The sequence below is a fragment of the Glycine soja genome, chromosome 2 (genome assembly GCF_004193775.1).
Source record: "Glycine soja cultivar W05 chromosome 2, ASM419377v2, whole genome shotgun sequence".
NCBI lineage: Eukaryota > Viridiplantae > Streptophyta > Magnoliopsida > Fabales > Fabaceae > Glycine > Glycine soja.
This window is the reverse complement of record NC_041003.1, coordinates 39,083,465-39,096,941: the sequence shown is the minus strand read 5'-3', so window position 1 is coordinate 39,096,941 and position 13,477 is coordinate 39,083,465. Positions and strand designations below refer to the sequence as shown.

Here is a 13,477-nt window from a genome sequence, read left to right as displayed (position 1 = left end):
GCCTAGTCTCTAGCTACCATTGAAAGCTACATCCAGTGCCTAGCTAAACCAATTGAGATTTTCACTATTCTTTACAAGAATTGAACAAAACAAGATTAACCATTGATTTTCACCATCAAAAGACTCCATACCTATTCAAAGAACTTGTGTTTGCCATGGATAAGGAAGCTTGCAGAGAAAACTAAAGGAAAAAGAAGTAAAGGAAGACTAGATTATCATTGAATGAATTAGCTTACAATAGTTAGTTACAAGAATAACTAATTTGCAACTAAGCTAACTCTAACTCTAGTTAGATGATGATCAAGTTAAACTAACCAAGTTAACTCTAACTCTAGTTACAGATATGGGTGAAAATGAGTCAAGCCAAGCCAAGCTTTATTAGCTTTGAGCTCAACTTGAGTTGAATATGCAAGACTTAAGTTGGCTCATTACCTGTCATAGACTTTTTTTAAAGGCTTGGCTCGGCTTACATAAAAGCCTAGCTTGGCCTACGAGCATATTTAAAAGTCTGTTTAAAGACGTCTTTAACCAATTAATTATTTTAAAACCTAGTGAAATACTAACTAAAAAAGAAACTTATAAAATTTCATATAAGTAATGTACAAATCCAAAAATAATTGATAAACAAAATCATATTGAATTCAAGTTATTAAAACACAAAGTATATCAAAAGAAAATGAAAAAAATAGCATAATATTAAAAAATATATGGATTAGAGATGATTTATACTAATATAGCCAAATAAAAATATTTAAATTGTCTGAAAAATGTCTTTACAAAACATTCTTTTCTTTAGAAGTATTAATCTGATTGCATTATCATTTTAACTTGAGTCTTTTTCTTTTTGAAAATTTTTCACAAGCAAGTGAACTCTCTAAGCACTTTATGTTATTTCATCCTGTCATTCATAATATCATAAAAATGGTATAGATAATAATAATAATTATTATTATTATTAATATTATTATTATTACTTAAACAAATCGGCTTGTTAAGCTTAACAAGCTTTTTTTATAATTTGTCTTTGACCTTTATATTTAACAAAACATTTTAAAAAGCTTGAACTTGACCTTTATAGTAAACAAGCCAAGCCGAGCCTTAAATAGGCTGAGTCATAAGACCTTCACAAGTGGCTCAGCTCATTTTCATCCCTAATTACAGATAATCTATGCTAATACCTATACAAAATTCTGATAACTCAAGAAGTTAGAAAACAACTACTTACACACAAAAGAGATAATATCTAAAAACCACAAGAACTTAGGGTTTACAAATACATCACCTGAGTGAATCTTCTTGAAAAACATAAAGCCTGACGAGAAAACTAATGAGATGTCCATCTATTTACCTAAATTTATTAACTTTTCTAATATCTAATTTAAAAGTAAAATTAAAAATAATTTTTAATTGATTGGCCGTCTAAAAAAACTATTACATTAATAGTGCATGCATGTTAAACTTATAAATTTGAAGTTCAAATAATGTTAATTCTTAATTAAATGATTAATTTTGTTTTACTTTTCTTGTACTTGTAATACGCTAGAGATTGTAATAAATTTGCATTCTTTTACTAAATTTGGCTATCACTTTTTATTGAAAAATGTTAGTGATTAGTTTGTTAATTTTTAGTTAAGAGGTAGGGGTATGCATATAAACCGATTTGAATCAAATCGTTTCGAAATTATACCGAATCAAACTGATTTTTGAATCGAACTAATTTACTTAATAAAACTAAATTGTTTTTTCAAACTAGTTTTAACCAATATTTTATAACCAGTTTGATTCTAAATTGGTTTTAAAAATTGACTCTCAATTTAGTCCAAAAACCTATCCCTTTAAACCAAATAAAACCAATTTGGTTCAATATTTTCCCAAAATCAATTTTCACACTCTCCTAGCTAAAGGGATCGAACCCATAACTTTTTTTCTTAACCCTAAAACCAACCTTATATCGCCTAATTTGACTATATAACGTAACTAGCTTTCTTATAATTAGTTGAAAACATGTCTTTCACACGAAATTTTACACTTTTATTAAAAACAAATATTTGTACAAATTTTAAGGAGAAAGGTTCACTTTATTTCTTGAATAATAGATATTACAAATTTTAATGAACATGTACATGATCTATAAGTTAATTTTTATTTTGTTGTACAAGAGACTATATAATAAAATGCTGGAATGGAAGGGAAATATGCAACATAAAAAGTATTATACCAATAATATTAGACAAAAATTGACAGTATTAACTTTTAAAGACTTAGTTATAAAATTTCAAAAACTATTAAAAATATTTTTAAATATAAAGACCTAATTAAAAATTTAATGAAATCATAAAAAATAAAATTAAAATACCTAAACATTATAAACATTAAATAATTATCTTCAAAAAAATACATAAGCCAAGGATACACCCTGACTTGATATTTTAAAGTTTCAGCATAATTTATTTGATAAAAAATTGTCGAAAGTAAATTGCAGAAAAACTAAGAAAAGAAATAAAGAGGCAACTAAACCAAAAAAAAAAAAAAATAGAATGTAGAAGCACAAACTGATACTTTCTTGGATAATCTAAAGTAAAACGTTATACAAAAAGATGTCATGGGCCAGTTAATGCAGAAGTATAATCTAGTGAAAGATTATAACTACAGTATGCTGAATCAAATATTGCTATATGTAGCCCAAGGCTACAGTGTTTCCTCTAGGAGAAGAATCCACTGTGAAATTCGATCATGGCCTTGCCTCCTTCCCTTATCAATTATTACTATCTCCTTTTTAACCAAAGAAATCAGATATTGCACATACACATTCCAGATAAATACTATTGCTAGCAATCAATAAAAACTACCAAAATTTATGCTAATTATAACGTCTAATGAATGCCAGGACTCAGACCAACATGCTGTTAGCCCTGGAAAAAGAAATTATCTCATGACTTGACTGTGCAGCAATTCAACAGCAGCAGCAACCACTCCCTTTCCTTCAGCAGAAACGTCAAATCCTGGTTCTTCAATTTTTCTGTTCAGAAGCTTGTCAAGCTCCCCACGTAGTTTCTGCATATCCCATTACCAAGAGATTGTTAGGCTCAAGCATGGCTTAAAACAGGATTAGGCTCCTCTCAAATGAGGGGAACACACTTTAGAGTTTGATTTCATCACAATTAACTATTGCGAATGCACTTCCTCGCTTTAAAGGAGCCATATCCCTTATAAAGACAAAGCATCAGAGCTTTGCTGGGAAAGGATAGAGGGAACATTACCCTTATTAACTCGATGACACTTTTCGAAGCAGAGAAATGAAGGTAACCTCCAAGCATGTCAATGCCCTCACCACTTTTGCTAGGGACAAGATTACCACCAAATAGAAGTAGGGCATAATCTGAAATGTTCGTAGAGTCTCTAATATAGATGCTGGTAGTTTTCACCTTTTCACTATACACCATGTAGGGAAGAGGGAAGAGATAGATCCCAGCATTAACAGAAGCAGGATGGATGTCAACCTTCCCTACTTCTTTAGTGTAGAATGCTGTCCGTTTTCCTCTTCTTTTGCACTGAACAACATTAGGGTAGAGCCCAGCACAAAGAATTGCACAAACCATCTCCAAATCATGACTATACTGGTTGTAAACCTGCAAAGACATAAATTATGCTTCATAACTACTCTCCTAGTACTTATTCAGAATATAGCCATAAGCTATACTTGCTTTTACTTTAAGAAGAGATGGAAACTAAATGGGCGGGAAGATGGGGGAAAGTATTTCAGTTGAAAAGAAAAGCAACTGGGATTAGGGGCTTACATTAGCACCCCTGGACTTGTCAACAAATCCAATGTCAGATAATAAATTGAGAAACTGCATTCTCATATCGTCAATCAACCGCAAGGTTGCAGGGGAAAGGAAATTATCCCAACAAAACTGCTTTTCGTTCCCACTTCGCTTTGCCTCCTTCCATCCTTCAAAAGCTTTGAGAAGGGCTATGTGATCACTGAAATGAAAATATATTTATAATTGAGCACCTGGCTTGATCTATGCAGTAAAATTTGAATGAACACCACCAGGGAAGGAACATTTTCTTGACTATCAACAACTAACCTGCAAGAATCACCAGCAAAAAATTGTTTTGCTGCATCGGCTTCCTCTTTTCTGTTTATGGGTAAGACAAATGGGTTGCGGTAAGCAAGAGAGGCAGCAATAGTTAAGGCAGGATTTAAGCACTGAAAGATAGAGCCCATGAGAAGCATCTTCCCTATATTTGGGTCCAAAGGTATGTTACAAAGATGCTGACCTACAAGTATAAAATTAGCTCAGCCTCAGATAGATCTAAAAATCTAAACTCAATAGCTTAAGGAGACAAACATATCCAGCATAATATACCAAGTGGAGTGAGCTCTTCCTGTTCATCTAACGCCCCAATTGTTTTGAGAAGTTCAATAGCATTCTTAACAGCTAAAGGATCTGGTGGCTGAAGTGCCTTTTCTAAAAATGATCCTACAGTCCCAAGCTGCAAACTTTTAATATGAAGGCACAACTCTTGCAAAGGTGTTCGAAGGATTTCAGCTAACTGATATTGAGGCATTGCATCATGGATCAGTTTTGGATACAACCTATAGCAAACTCCAGGTTGCACTCGACCAGCACGACCACGTCTCTGAAAAAAGTCTACCCATTAGTAAAAGTAAAATACTGCATGTTACTCTGTTTCTCTGTCTTTTATCTTTGAAAATGGGGAAGGGAGGGGGGGGAGCAGGGCGATTAGATTCAAACACAAAATTTAGCAACTAACTACTGGATTCGGAAATAATAGAAAGTTAAGTCTCTGAAGAGTCACATGTTCAACAAGAGCAATAAACCTCGTGTTGTGAAAAATCATGTTCAACTTCAATACCTGATGAGCTGAAGCCTTTGAAATCCATGATGGCAACAAGCAAGCAAGCTTATTTAGAGCATCATAGCTGGTCTCCTTTGCTTTTCCCCAGTCTATGACATACACAACGTCATCTATGGTGATGCTACTCTCAGCAATATTTGTTGCTAGCACGATTTTTCTACAACAGCAAAATAACAATCAAAACCCCTCAGCTTTACTGATCATCTGATTATATATTACAATAAAGCAAAAAGTCAACTATAAGAAGACCATTATAAGAAGTAAGGTTTTCAGGAGTTTAGACTATGCAGTGCACCTAAAATGGACTCAGCTCCTGGCTCTAATTAATAAATGGCTATTAAATAGGTAGCTAATTTCCATGATTATTTCAGATAAATTGAACAGCCACACCTTCTAACAACTATTGTTTTCCCAGAAACAATCTTCCTCTAGCAATTAACATGTTTCACAATTTCATGCATCAGCTGTTAACTCCTGCAAATTAACACTAATAAACAATAGTATTCAGCATCAGATGTATGTAATATTAATATTAATATACTGAAAATATTGCAGCCTTTCTCCAAATTAATATATTTCAAAGACAATTTAAATTCTTTGCCAACCTTGGCCTTTTTTATGAAAAAAAATGCTTTGTTCTGAATGCTAACTTGCTAAGCTACTTTGGAACGTTGGTAAGTTAGCAATGGTACAGTTTATACAAGGAGAATCCTTGAAAATAAAACCAAGTAAACTAGATCAACTAGTTTCCATTCACCAGATCCCCAATCCAGGTCCAACATGTTTTTGAGTTCAGGCTCAATCTTTATCCCATTTATATATAGAGCTTGTCAACTTTCTACTCATAAACTTCTCCAAACATATATCCAAAACAAACCATCAATGATGAAATTGGCAAAAGAAATATGCTTGCCTCTTGTTAGGGGGAGGACGTTCAAATATTTCACATTGGTTGACAGTAGGCATTGAGCCATGTAAAGGAAGGATTAAGAACTTGCTAGGGTCTCCAACTAAGTTATTTCCTTTAAGTTTGTCAAGCAGTTTAGAAATTTCATCCCAGCCAGTGAGAAATACAAGAATTGCTCCACCAGCTTCATTGCGACATATATACTCAATTGTTGCCTCTACCTGAAACATCATAGTAATTAAAATGAAACAGGCACACTTCAAAAAGTATTTGAATCATTATGAGGAAAAGGAATCAGGAAGATATTGAGCTCACTGATTAAACAAATTCAAGAAATTTCAGTAAAAGCATACAGCCACGTATGTAAGGAAAAACAAAGCAACAGTAGCAACAGAGGACACTTTCACTGAATGCACTCATTGACAATAGGAAAATCGAGTAGAAGATTGTTAGAATTGAATACTAATATAGATTCATTTGAACATTTAGCACATGTTAGAAGATAAGTCAACTGTCGCATATATGATTGTAGTTAATAGCTGTTAATTATCTCTGAAGTTAGTCCTTCTCAGCTCCTACAGCACAATTGTTAAAATAAGTATACATAAGATAAACTTGTATAAATAAATGGACTATGCAACACAATTCTCCGCAATACTTCCTGTTTCCACAGACTTTTACACTAGCTGCAGCAAAAAAATTCAAACTTCTGATGCATCTTGACCAGATAAATAATACTAAGTTTTTTACACTGATAGAGAAAGATAAAAGAGATTTTCCAAATAGCAGATAAATTAAATTTATAAAGTACAGGTTAATCTGCCAAAATAAAGTGCATACACATACCAAACCCAAATCAATCTGCGAACCTGACCAAGCTTCTAGAGATTTTCTAACACCCAAGCTGTAATTTTTGTAATTAGTATCTACATCAATATCCTGAAAGAACAAAGAGATGTATGAGCATTTTATATACGTTAAGTGACAATAGGAAGAGGTGAGCCAATTAGTAAGAGAAGCAAGCAGCACATATCACTAATTCAAAGAAAAGAAAATATTTAATTTGCCAGGAAGATAAGGCCACTAAATTCTAGACAATTTTTTTTTTCTTTTTGATAATTTTTTTTATTATAATGATGAGAGATGCATTACATAGAAAGAGGGTATTATATTTAACTGTCAACAAGACATCAAAGAAGTACACCCCAAAACAAGAATATAGCCCAACTAACATCCACCAATTGAAGCAAATTGTCTGTTGTCAAATTTTATCCCTCAATATTAACAGGAAGAATCCCTTGGGGAAGTTGCCAACTGCATTTCAACAACAATTAGGAACTGCTTTCATCATATGGCCTTGCAAAAAAAAAAAAAAAAAACCAAAATCTAGAAGGAAAAAGCAAAGCTTTTGAACCCAAAACCATATTGATTCTGTAACTACCATAAATTGAATACATAACATTGGAAAAGGTATTGGGGGGGGGAGGGGATAAATATAATTCAACAAATTTGACATTAATAAGACATCACTAAAACATACAAGACTCTACTTAACCCAAGAAACAAAATCAGTGACAAATAACTCTTTAGAGTCTTAATTCCACAAGTATGCAGAAAATAAAATTGATAATTCAACTTCAAAGCATCTAATACATCATGAAGATTTTAAAGACATGGATTGATGGGTCAAATATACATGCCTCAAACATTTCAGTCAAAGGATCCTTCTTTGAATCCTGTTGTTTCCTTCTCCTCCTTGAATTCCCCTCAAAATTGTCAAAATCTGACTTGATGCTGTATCGAGTTTTCTCCAACACATCTTCCAGGAAGTGCTCTGCCACAGGGTAAGTAAATCCCTGGCACATATGTCCAAATATAATTAAAAAACATAGGAATACTTTATTTGCATTGAAATCCACAAATATGAATTGATAATATGAAATATAAAATCATGCATACCAGTATGTGCATTGTTGGGGCATTTGCAAAGTATTTAGAGAACATATCAGCATTAATGGTGGCACTCATCAGAATGAGACGCAAATCTGGACGCCTAGGAAGAAGGTCACGTAAAATTATAATTAAAAAGTCTTCATTCATGCCTCTTTCATGAATTTCATCCACCAGCAAATGACTAACACCAGTCAAGTCTGGGTCTTGTACCTATTTAACAACAAAGACAGTAAAAACAAGGCCACTAGTTGCTAGGAAGAATATAAGAACATCCCATATAAAGATGCAAAATTCTCAACTATATATTTTTCCTCTTTCCAATTAAAAATAGAAATTGAGTTATGGACCAATCTTGTAATCACCTAGCTATTTTATCCTCTCCTCACAGTATGAATTTTATGTTCTATACAAGAACCAGTGACACAATCTGCAAGCAGAAACAGTCCCAAAAACTTAAACTAGGTGAAGGCTTACATTTAGTTTTATAAATTTATATCTAACTCAACTGATCACACGAGCATTTAGGACTGAAAAAGCACAAACTAACCTTATGCTGAAATTCATTTTTCTTTTATTTGGAATATTGGGGTCAAGAAACAATTTTCTGACCATTATACCATGTCATCATCAACTCTCACAATTCAAAAGCTTACGCTATTAGAAGAAGGTTCATAAATGGTTTTATATTTACTACAAGTATGAGACATGCAACCTCCCCTGACCCCCCCTTTTTCTCCCCCCTTGCCAAAGAAAAAACTTAGGAAAAATAGCATAGGGAACATCAAAACCTCAGACAAATACCAATGAGTGGCAATAGAAGAAAGACTGAAACATAAACAAATTTAGACAGGAACTGGAATCTAAAAAACTGGAGACTTTTAGTTTGAGAGGAATCTAATATTACCAACTGCCGAAGTAATACACCAGTGGTGCAGAAAAGAAGGCGTGTTTCTGCAGAACGTTTTGATTCAAGACGGATTTGGTATCCAACTGCTTCCCCAAGACTCTCACCTCTTTCAGCAGATATTCGAGCTGCAACAGAAATTGCAGATACTCGACGAGGCTGAGTACAAATTATGTTGCAATCAGCTCCGCGCAAACAAGATATTTCTTCTTCCAGAAGGAATTGTGGCAACTGTGTTGTTTTACCACAACCTGTCTCTCCTGAAACTACTAATACCTGTGCAAACACAAGCCAAATTTTATGCTGTTGAAGAACCAAAGATATAACTATAACCAATAATAACTGCAATTGATGATAATTCAAAAACAGTCAAATACAATGTAGGAAAAGAAGTCCAAACAGACAATGTATCATCCATATTCACAATGTACTCCACCCATAGATCTAGTAATAAAGTTTGCCCTTTCTTACTTCCATGAAGATCTATAGATATTATTTCTTGCAGACTTATTATGAATCAAGTCAATAAACTATGGTAAATAAGACATTTTTGTAACAATAGATAGAAATATCTGCCCACCTGATTTTCTTGAACAGCTTTCAGAAACTCAGACTTCATTTTAAATGCAGGAAGCTTCTCCCTAAATGATTTCATTTCCTTCAAACTATCACTTGCCTGCACATAAATAATATCCCATCCCGATGTTAGTTTAAAATAGAACATGAGGCTGTCATGTAGATGGCACAATTCAAGCAAACAGATGATATCAGTTTATGGCCAAATTACTGCCAAATGCTTAGGTACCTGTACAAGTTCTTGCCTTTCCTTGAGTGCAACACTAAGTTTCTCCTTAGAAGAATCAGTCTGTCGTGAAGAAACATATTTTATAGGGGCTGCAGATTGTTTTTGTCCAAGGTCAGCTGATATAGAAGGAAGACTAGACAGTGTTGCCCCAGTTGACTGTGAGCTATTCAAAAGATTTCCTACCCTTCTCTCAATGTCTGTGGACATTTTAATCTGCCAAAAACTTAACATAGTTAGCACATTTCTACATGCAGCAAGAAATAAGTAATCAGACATTAAAATAGGATAGGTATACTCCACCTCTTTCTGTGTTGATCCATGACGCTCATCAAGATCTGCACGATAATCAGGCAATGGAACTTTGCTAACAATGAGAACCTTCCCCTTACTATAAGCATGGCTTTCTTTGCCCAAGTACAAATCAAGCCATTAAGATGTTAGTTAAAATAAAAAAATAAGATTAAGCTCAAAATGTTCATCAGTACAGGTAATCTATGCTTAGTATGTAAGCATATTCTATGCCACCAATGATTATTTCCACAAATTCAATTACAGTCAGGAATTTAGAAAGTTATGTTACACATTATAGTTGCCTAGCCCTTCTAGATACCAACACAATACCAGTAGCACAAGTACAATATGCACCTTAGGGTAGCCAAAAAATTGGCCAGACCAAGTACAGCACTAAAACAAATCCAGACTAATCATGAATCATCAAGTTAACTATTGCTGCTTATTGTCTATTAATTCAAACAATGTTGTACCATTTGGTTCAATGCACATTACAACAACAAAAGAAATCGGTCCATACCACAGTTAGGGAGGAAAAATTGAGGCAATAGTTTATATTTAAATATACTACATTTACCCAAGAGCTAGTGACACTAAGTCCTTTTGTGAACTGCCTGATCCTAGTGTCAAATCCCAGCCAGGCCACTTTTACATACATTTTTAGCCTGCCATCACCATCCCCAATTTCCACACAAGTCATTTCCCCGACCTCGTTTCTAACCAATATAATCCCATAAAAAGGACCTTTATTAAAAATGTGTTGCTAAGTTGCTACAGCTGAAAATCTATACAATGAATCTGCAAGTTGTTAAACTGAAAATCTATGATTTATGTTGTTTATTGATGTGTTTTGTATGGAACCTAGTTGTTTTAATTTATTGTGTGTCAATCATAGAGAAATTCAGATTATTAACTAATACATACTGTGGTATTAACACAACTGACACTACATTATTTCTGTTCAGTGATCTACTTTTATGGTACACAGCCAAGTTCAATCCATAAGAACTCAGCTTGTGAATTTGACAGAATGAGCAGTATGGTTTGGTTCAAGCCTAATCGTCAAACAAACCCAAACTTGAAAACCCCTAATTCACACATCAGCAATAATGTAGCATCAAAGCAAATCACAACCAAATACTTTGCAAAGTGGAATCTAACATTAGCCAGAGAAAAGGGAAACCATTAGAAGAAATAAGCTAAATACTTTATTTCAAGTGAGATTAGAATAAAAATAAACTATCATATTAGGACAAACGAATTTGGCACATAATGAAGAGTTCATTCCACAAGGAAAATGTGGAAGCACAATCCACAACAAAAATCTTTTACCATGAGACACACAAGGAAATAACTATTGATTAGACACACAGTTTGTTTTACAATTACATGTGCATGTATGTCATCATAATCTCATCTATTGATTTTCTGATCAATGACTCTACCGCCTCATTTCTCTCCCTCCAAACCAAGGACAAACATAGTAAAACATCACAAATACAATTAACTATCTGGTTAAATGATGAAGAAAATAAAAGTATTTAGTAAACATACAAGTAGAGCTCATGCTGATAGGCAATATCAGCTAGGGTTTTCTGGTCTGCAATACTAAAGTTACGCTTAATTACCATCTCCTGCTCCCCTCCTCTCTTCATCTTCTCTATCTTATCCCACCACTCATTCTCATCCAACACCTCCTTCTGCAAAATTAAAAAAAAAAATATTGATAAAATTATTCAAAGAGGAGGGATCAAATTATACCCGTGTAACTTTGACAACTATTACACAATTTTTATAACTTGATATAGAACGCGATTTTTATTGATCTAACCGTTGAATTATATTTACATATAACCAAGAAGGTAATATCGTTGTGTCAAATTTTATCAAAATTGAAAAACAAGAAAGTAATCAAATGATTCATATTTCAATATATTTTGAAATGTTTATATTACGTCGATTTTAATCTATATGAACGAGATATCAAATGATTTTATATTAATATGAAATTTTACAAATGTGATCTATCTGAAAGAAACTTCTAATTCAACAGTAAGTTTTAAGAAAACATTATTCATTTAAAAGTTATAGAATGGTGTAATAGTTGTTAAAAGTTACACCGGTGTAATTTCATCTTTCCCCCTATTCAAACTAGTGTAACAAAAAAAAAAAAAAATTAACCAAAGTCACCACAGAACATGCAGTGGCAGAGCACATTATCAAACACACACAAAAAAAAACTTAAATGCAGTTCCTTGTGTCGTTCTCCTATCAGAATTAGAGTTTCATAACGATAATCCACATAATAAAAGTTCGCGTTAAAGGATTATACAAGTGAAGATTCAATTCCAATTGAAGAACAACACATTCAGCAGCACCTAAAGAACTATAATAAGTATTTTTTTTTTAGCCAAAAGAAAATACTACTACTACTACTAATAAGCTTTGTACATTATCAAAAATTTAATTTTTTTATTTTGTTTTGAACTTTGCATTTGAATTTACCTCAGCTTGTTGTTGCCTCAGGCGCTCGGCGCGCCAAACAGGGTCCCACCACCTCTGCTCGCCGCGTCCACCGCGTCCTCCGCTGCCACCGCCACGTCCACCACCGCCACCACGGCGGCTGCCGCCGCGAGCGGCGGAGGAGGAGGCTCCACTGCCGCCGCCGCCTCGGTAGTTGGGGCGGTAGGCCATGACGGAGGAGGAGATCCGAAGGTGAGTGGGGGAAAGCTCGGGTGCGGGCGGGTGTAGGAAGGTGAGAGGGAGATGAGTATGGGAGTAGTAGAAAGTAGGGCGGTAGAGACAGCGAGGCATTTATATAGGGGGGACGCTGGGGAAGTGGAAGTACATACGCGAACAACGTGTTTGTGCAACACTTGAAAAGTGCGAGTTGCGACGTGTTGGAAATTTCACGGCAGGGGTTATTATTTTAATTAGTAAGTCGTTATAGTTTTTTTTTTTAGTATTTATAATTAATAAATAATTTTTTTAGTTCTAAAATTTATATTTTAATTCCAAAAAAATTATGCTTATTAAGTTATTAAGTTTTTTTTAACTCTATTAATTAAAAAATTTTAACGGAACGTTTTGAAAATTAAAATATAAATTTTAAAAATTAAAAAAATTACTTATTAATTATAAGATTTAAAAGAAATAAATTTAAAAATTATAAAAATTAAATAGGTAATTAAATCTATCTATAATTATAAATTTACAAATCCATTTACAGATTTGGATTACACAATCTTAAATCTGCTTGGATTATAAGTTTCATTTAGAAAGAGGTTCAGATAGCACATTCCATCACATAGTACTTTGTAAATATTTGGTGTATAATTATAAATGTACAGATTCATTTACAGATTTAGAATACATAGTGTTGAATCGAATCCAACATAACTTTTCAAGTTTGGATTATACATTTCATTTAGAAAAAGGTTCAGATAACACATTCACACATTCTCGTGCTTTATATATATATTTGGTTCGGATTCAAACCATAATTATATTTATTATAATTTTTGTAGCAAAATTTGAATTAATGAGTTTTAATTATGTACAGAATTTTGAATTAGAAAAAACTTTTAGAGTGAATAATAAAGGTTACTATTTCTTAATTGCTTTTTCAATTCAAATATTTTTAATCATAGATTTATGCTACCGGTTCCCTACTTATTAAAATATATATACAGACAACTAAAAGTATATATTTTTAATTTTATCTATCTAT

The 13,477-nt window shown here is 33.2% G+C and overlaps 1 protein-coding gene across 2 annotated transcripts; it reads right to left on the bottom strand.

The window, feature by feature from the left end:
• Nucleotides 1-2,540: 2,540 nt before the first annotated feature.
• On the bottom strand, nucleotides 2,541-12,576 carry LOC114393719 (DExH-box ATP-dependent RNA helicase DExH1-like). Of its 2 annotated transcripts, none has more exons than XM_028355137.1 (16): nucleotides 12,253-12,576; nucleotides 11,302-11,447; nucleotides 9,757-9,856; nucleotides 9,457-9,669; nucleotides 9,232-9,327; nucleotides 8,652-8,927; nucleotides 7,754-7,957; nucleotides 7,495-7,650; nucleotides 6,641-6,733; nucleotides 5,801-6,015; nucleotides 4,885-5,044; nucleotides 4,374-4,647; nucleotides 4,092-4,284; nucleotides 3,798-3,984; nucleotides 3,261-3,629; nucleotides 2,541-3,054 (listed from the first exon to the last, which is right to left on the bottom strand). In XM_028355137.1, the coding sequence occupies exons 1-16, from the start codon at nucleotides 12,559-12,561 to the stop codon at nucleotides 2,926-2,928; spliced, it is 3,120 nt and encodes a 1,039-aa protein (XP_028210938.1). In that variant the 5' UTR covers nucleotides 12,562-12,576; the 3' UTR covers nucleotides 2,541-2,925. The 2 variants fall into 2 exon arrangements, with proteins under 2 accessions (XP_028210938.1, XP_028210946.1); XM_028355145.1 differs by having other exon boundaries at nucleotides 9,757-9,860; nucleotides 12,253-12,521.
• Between the last annotated feature and the right edge of the window lie 901 nt (nucleotides 12,577-13,477).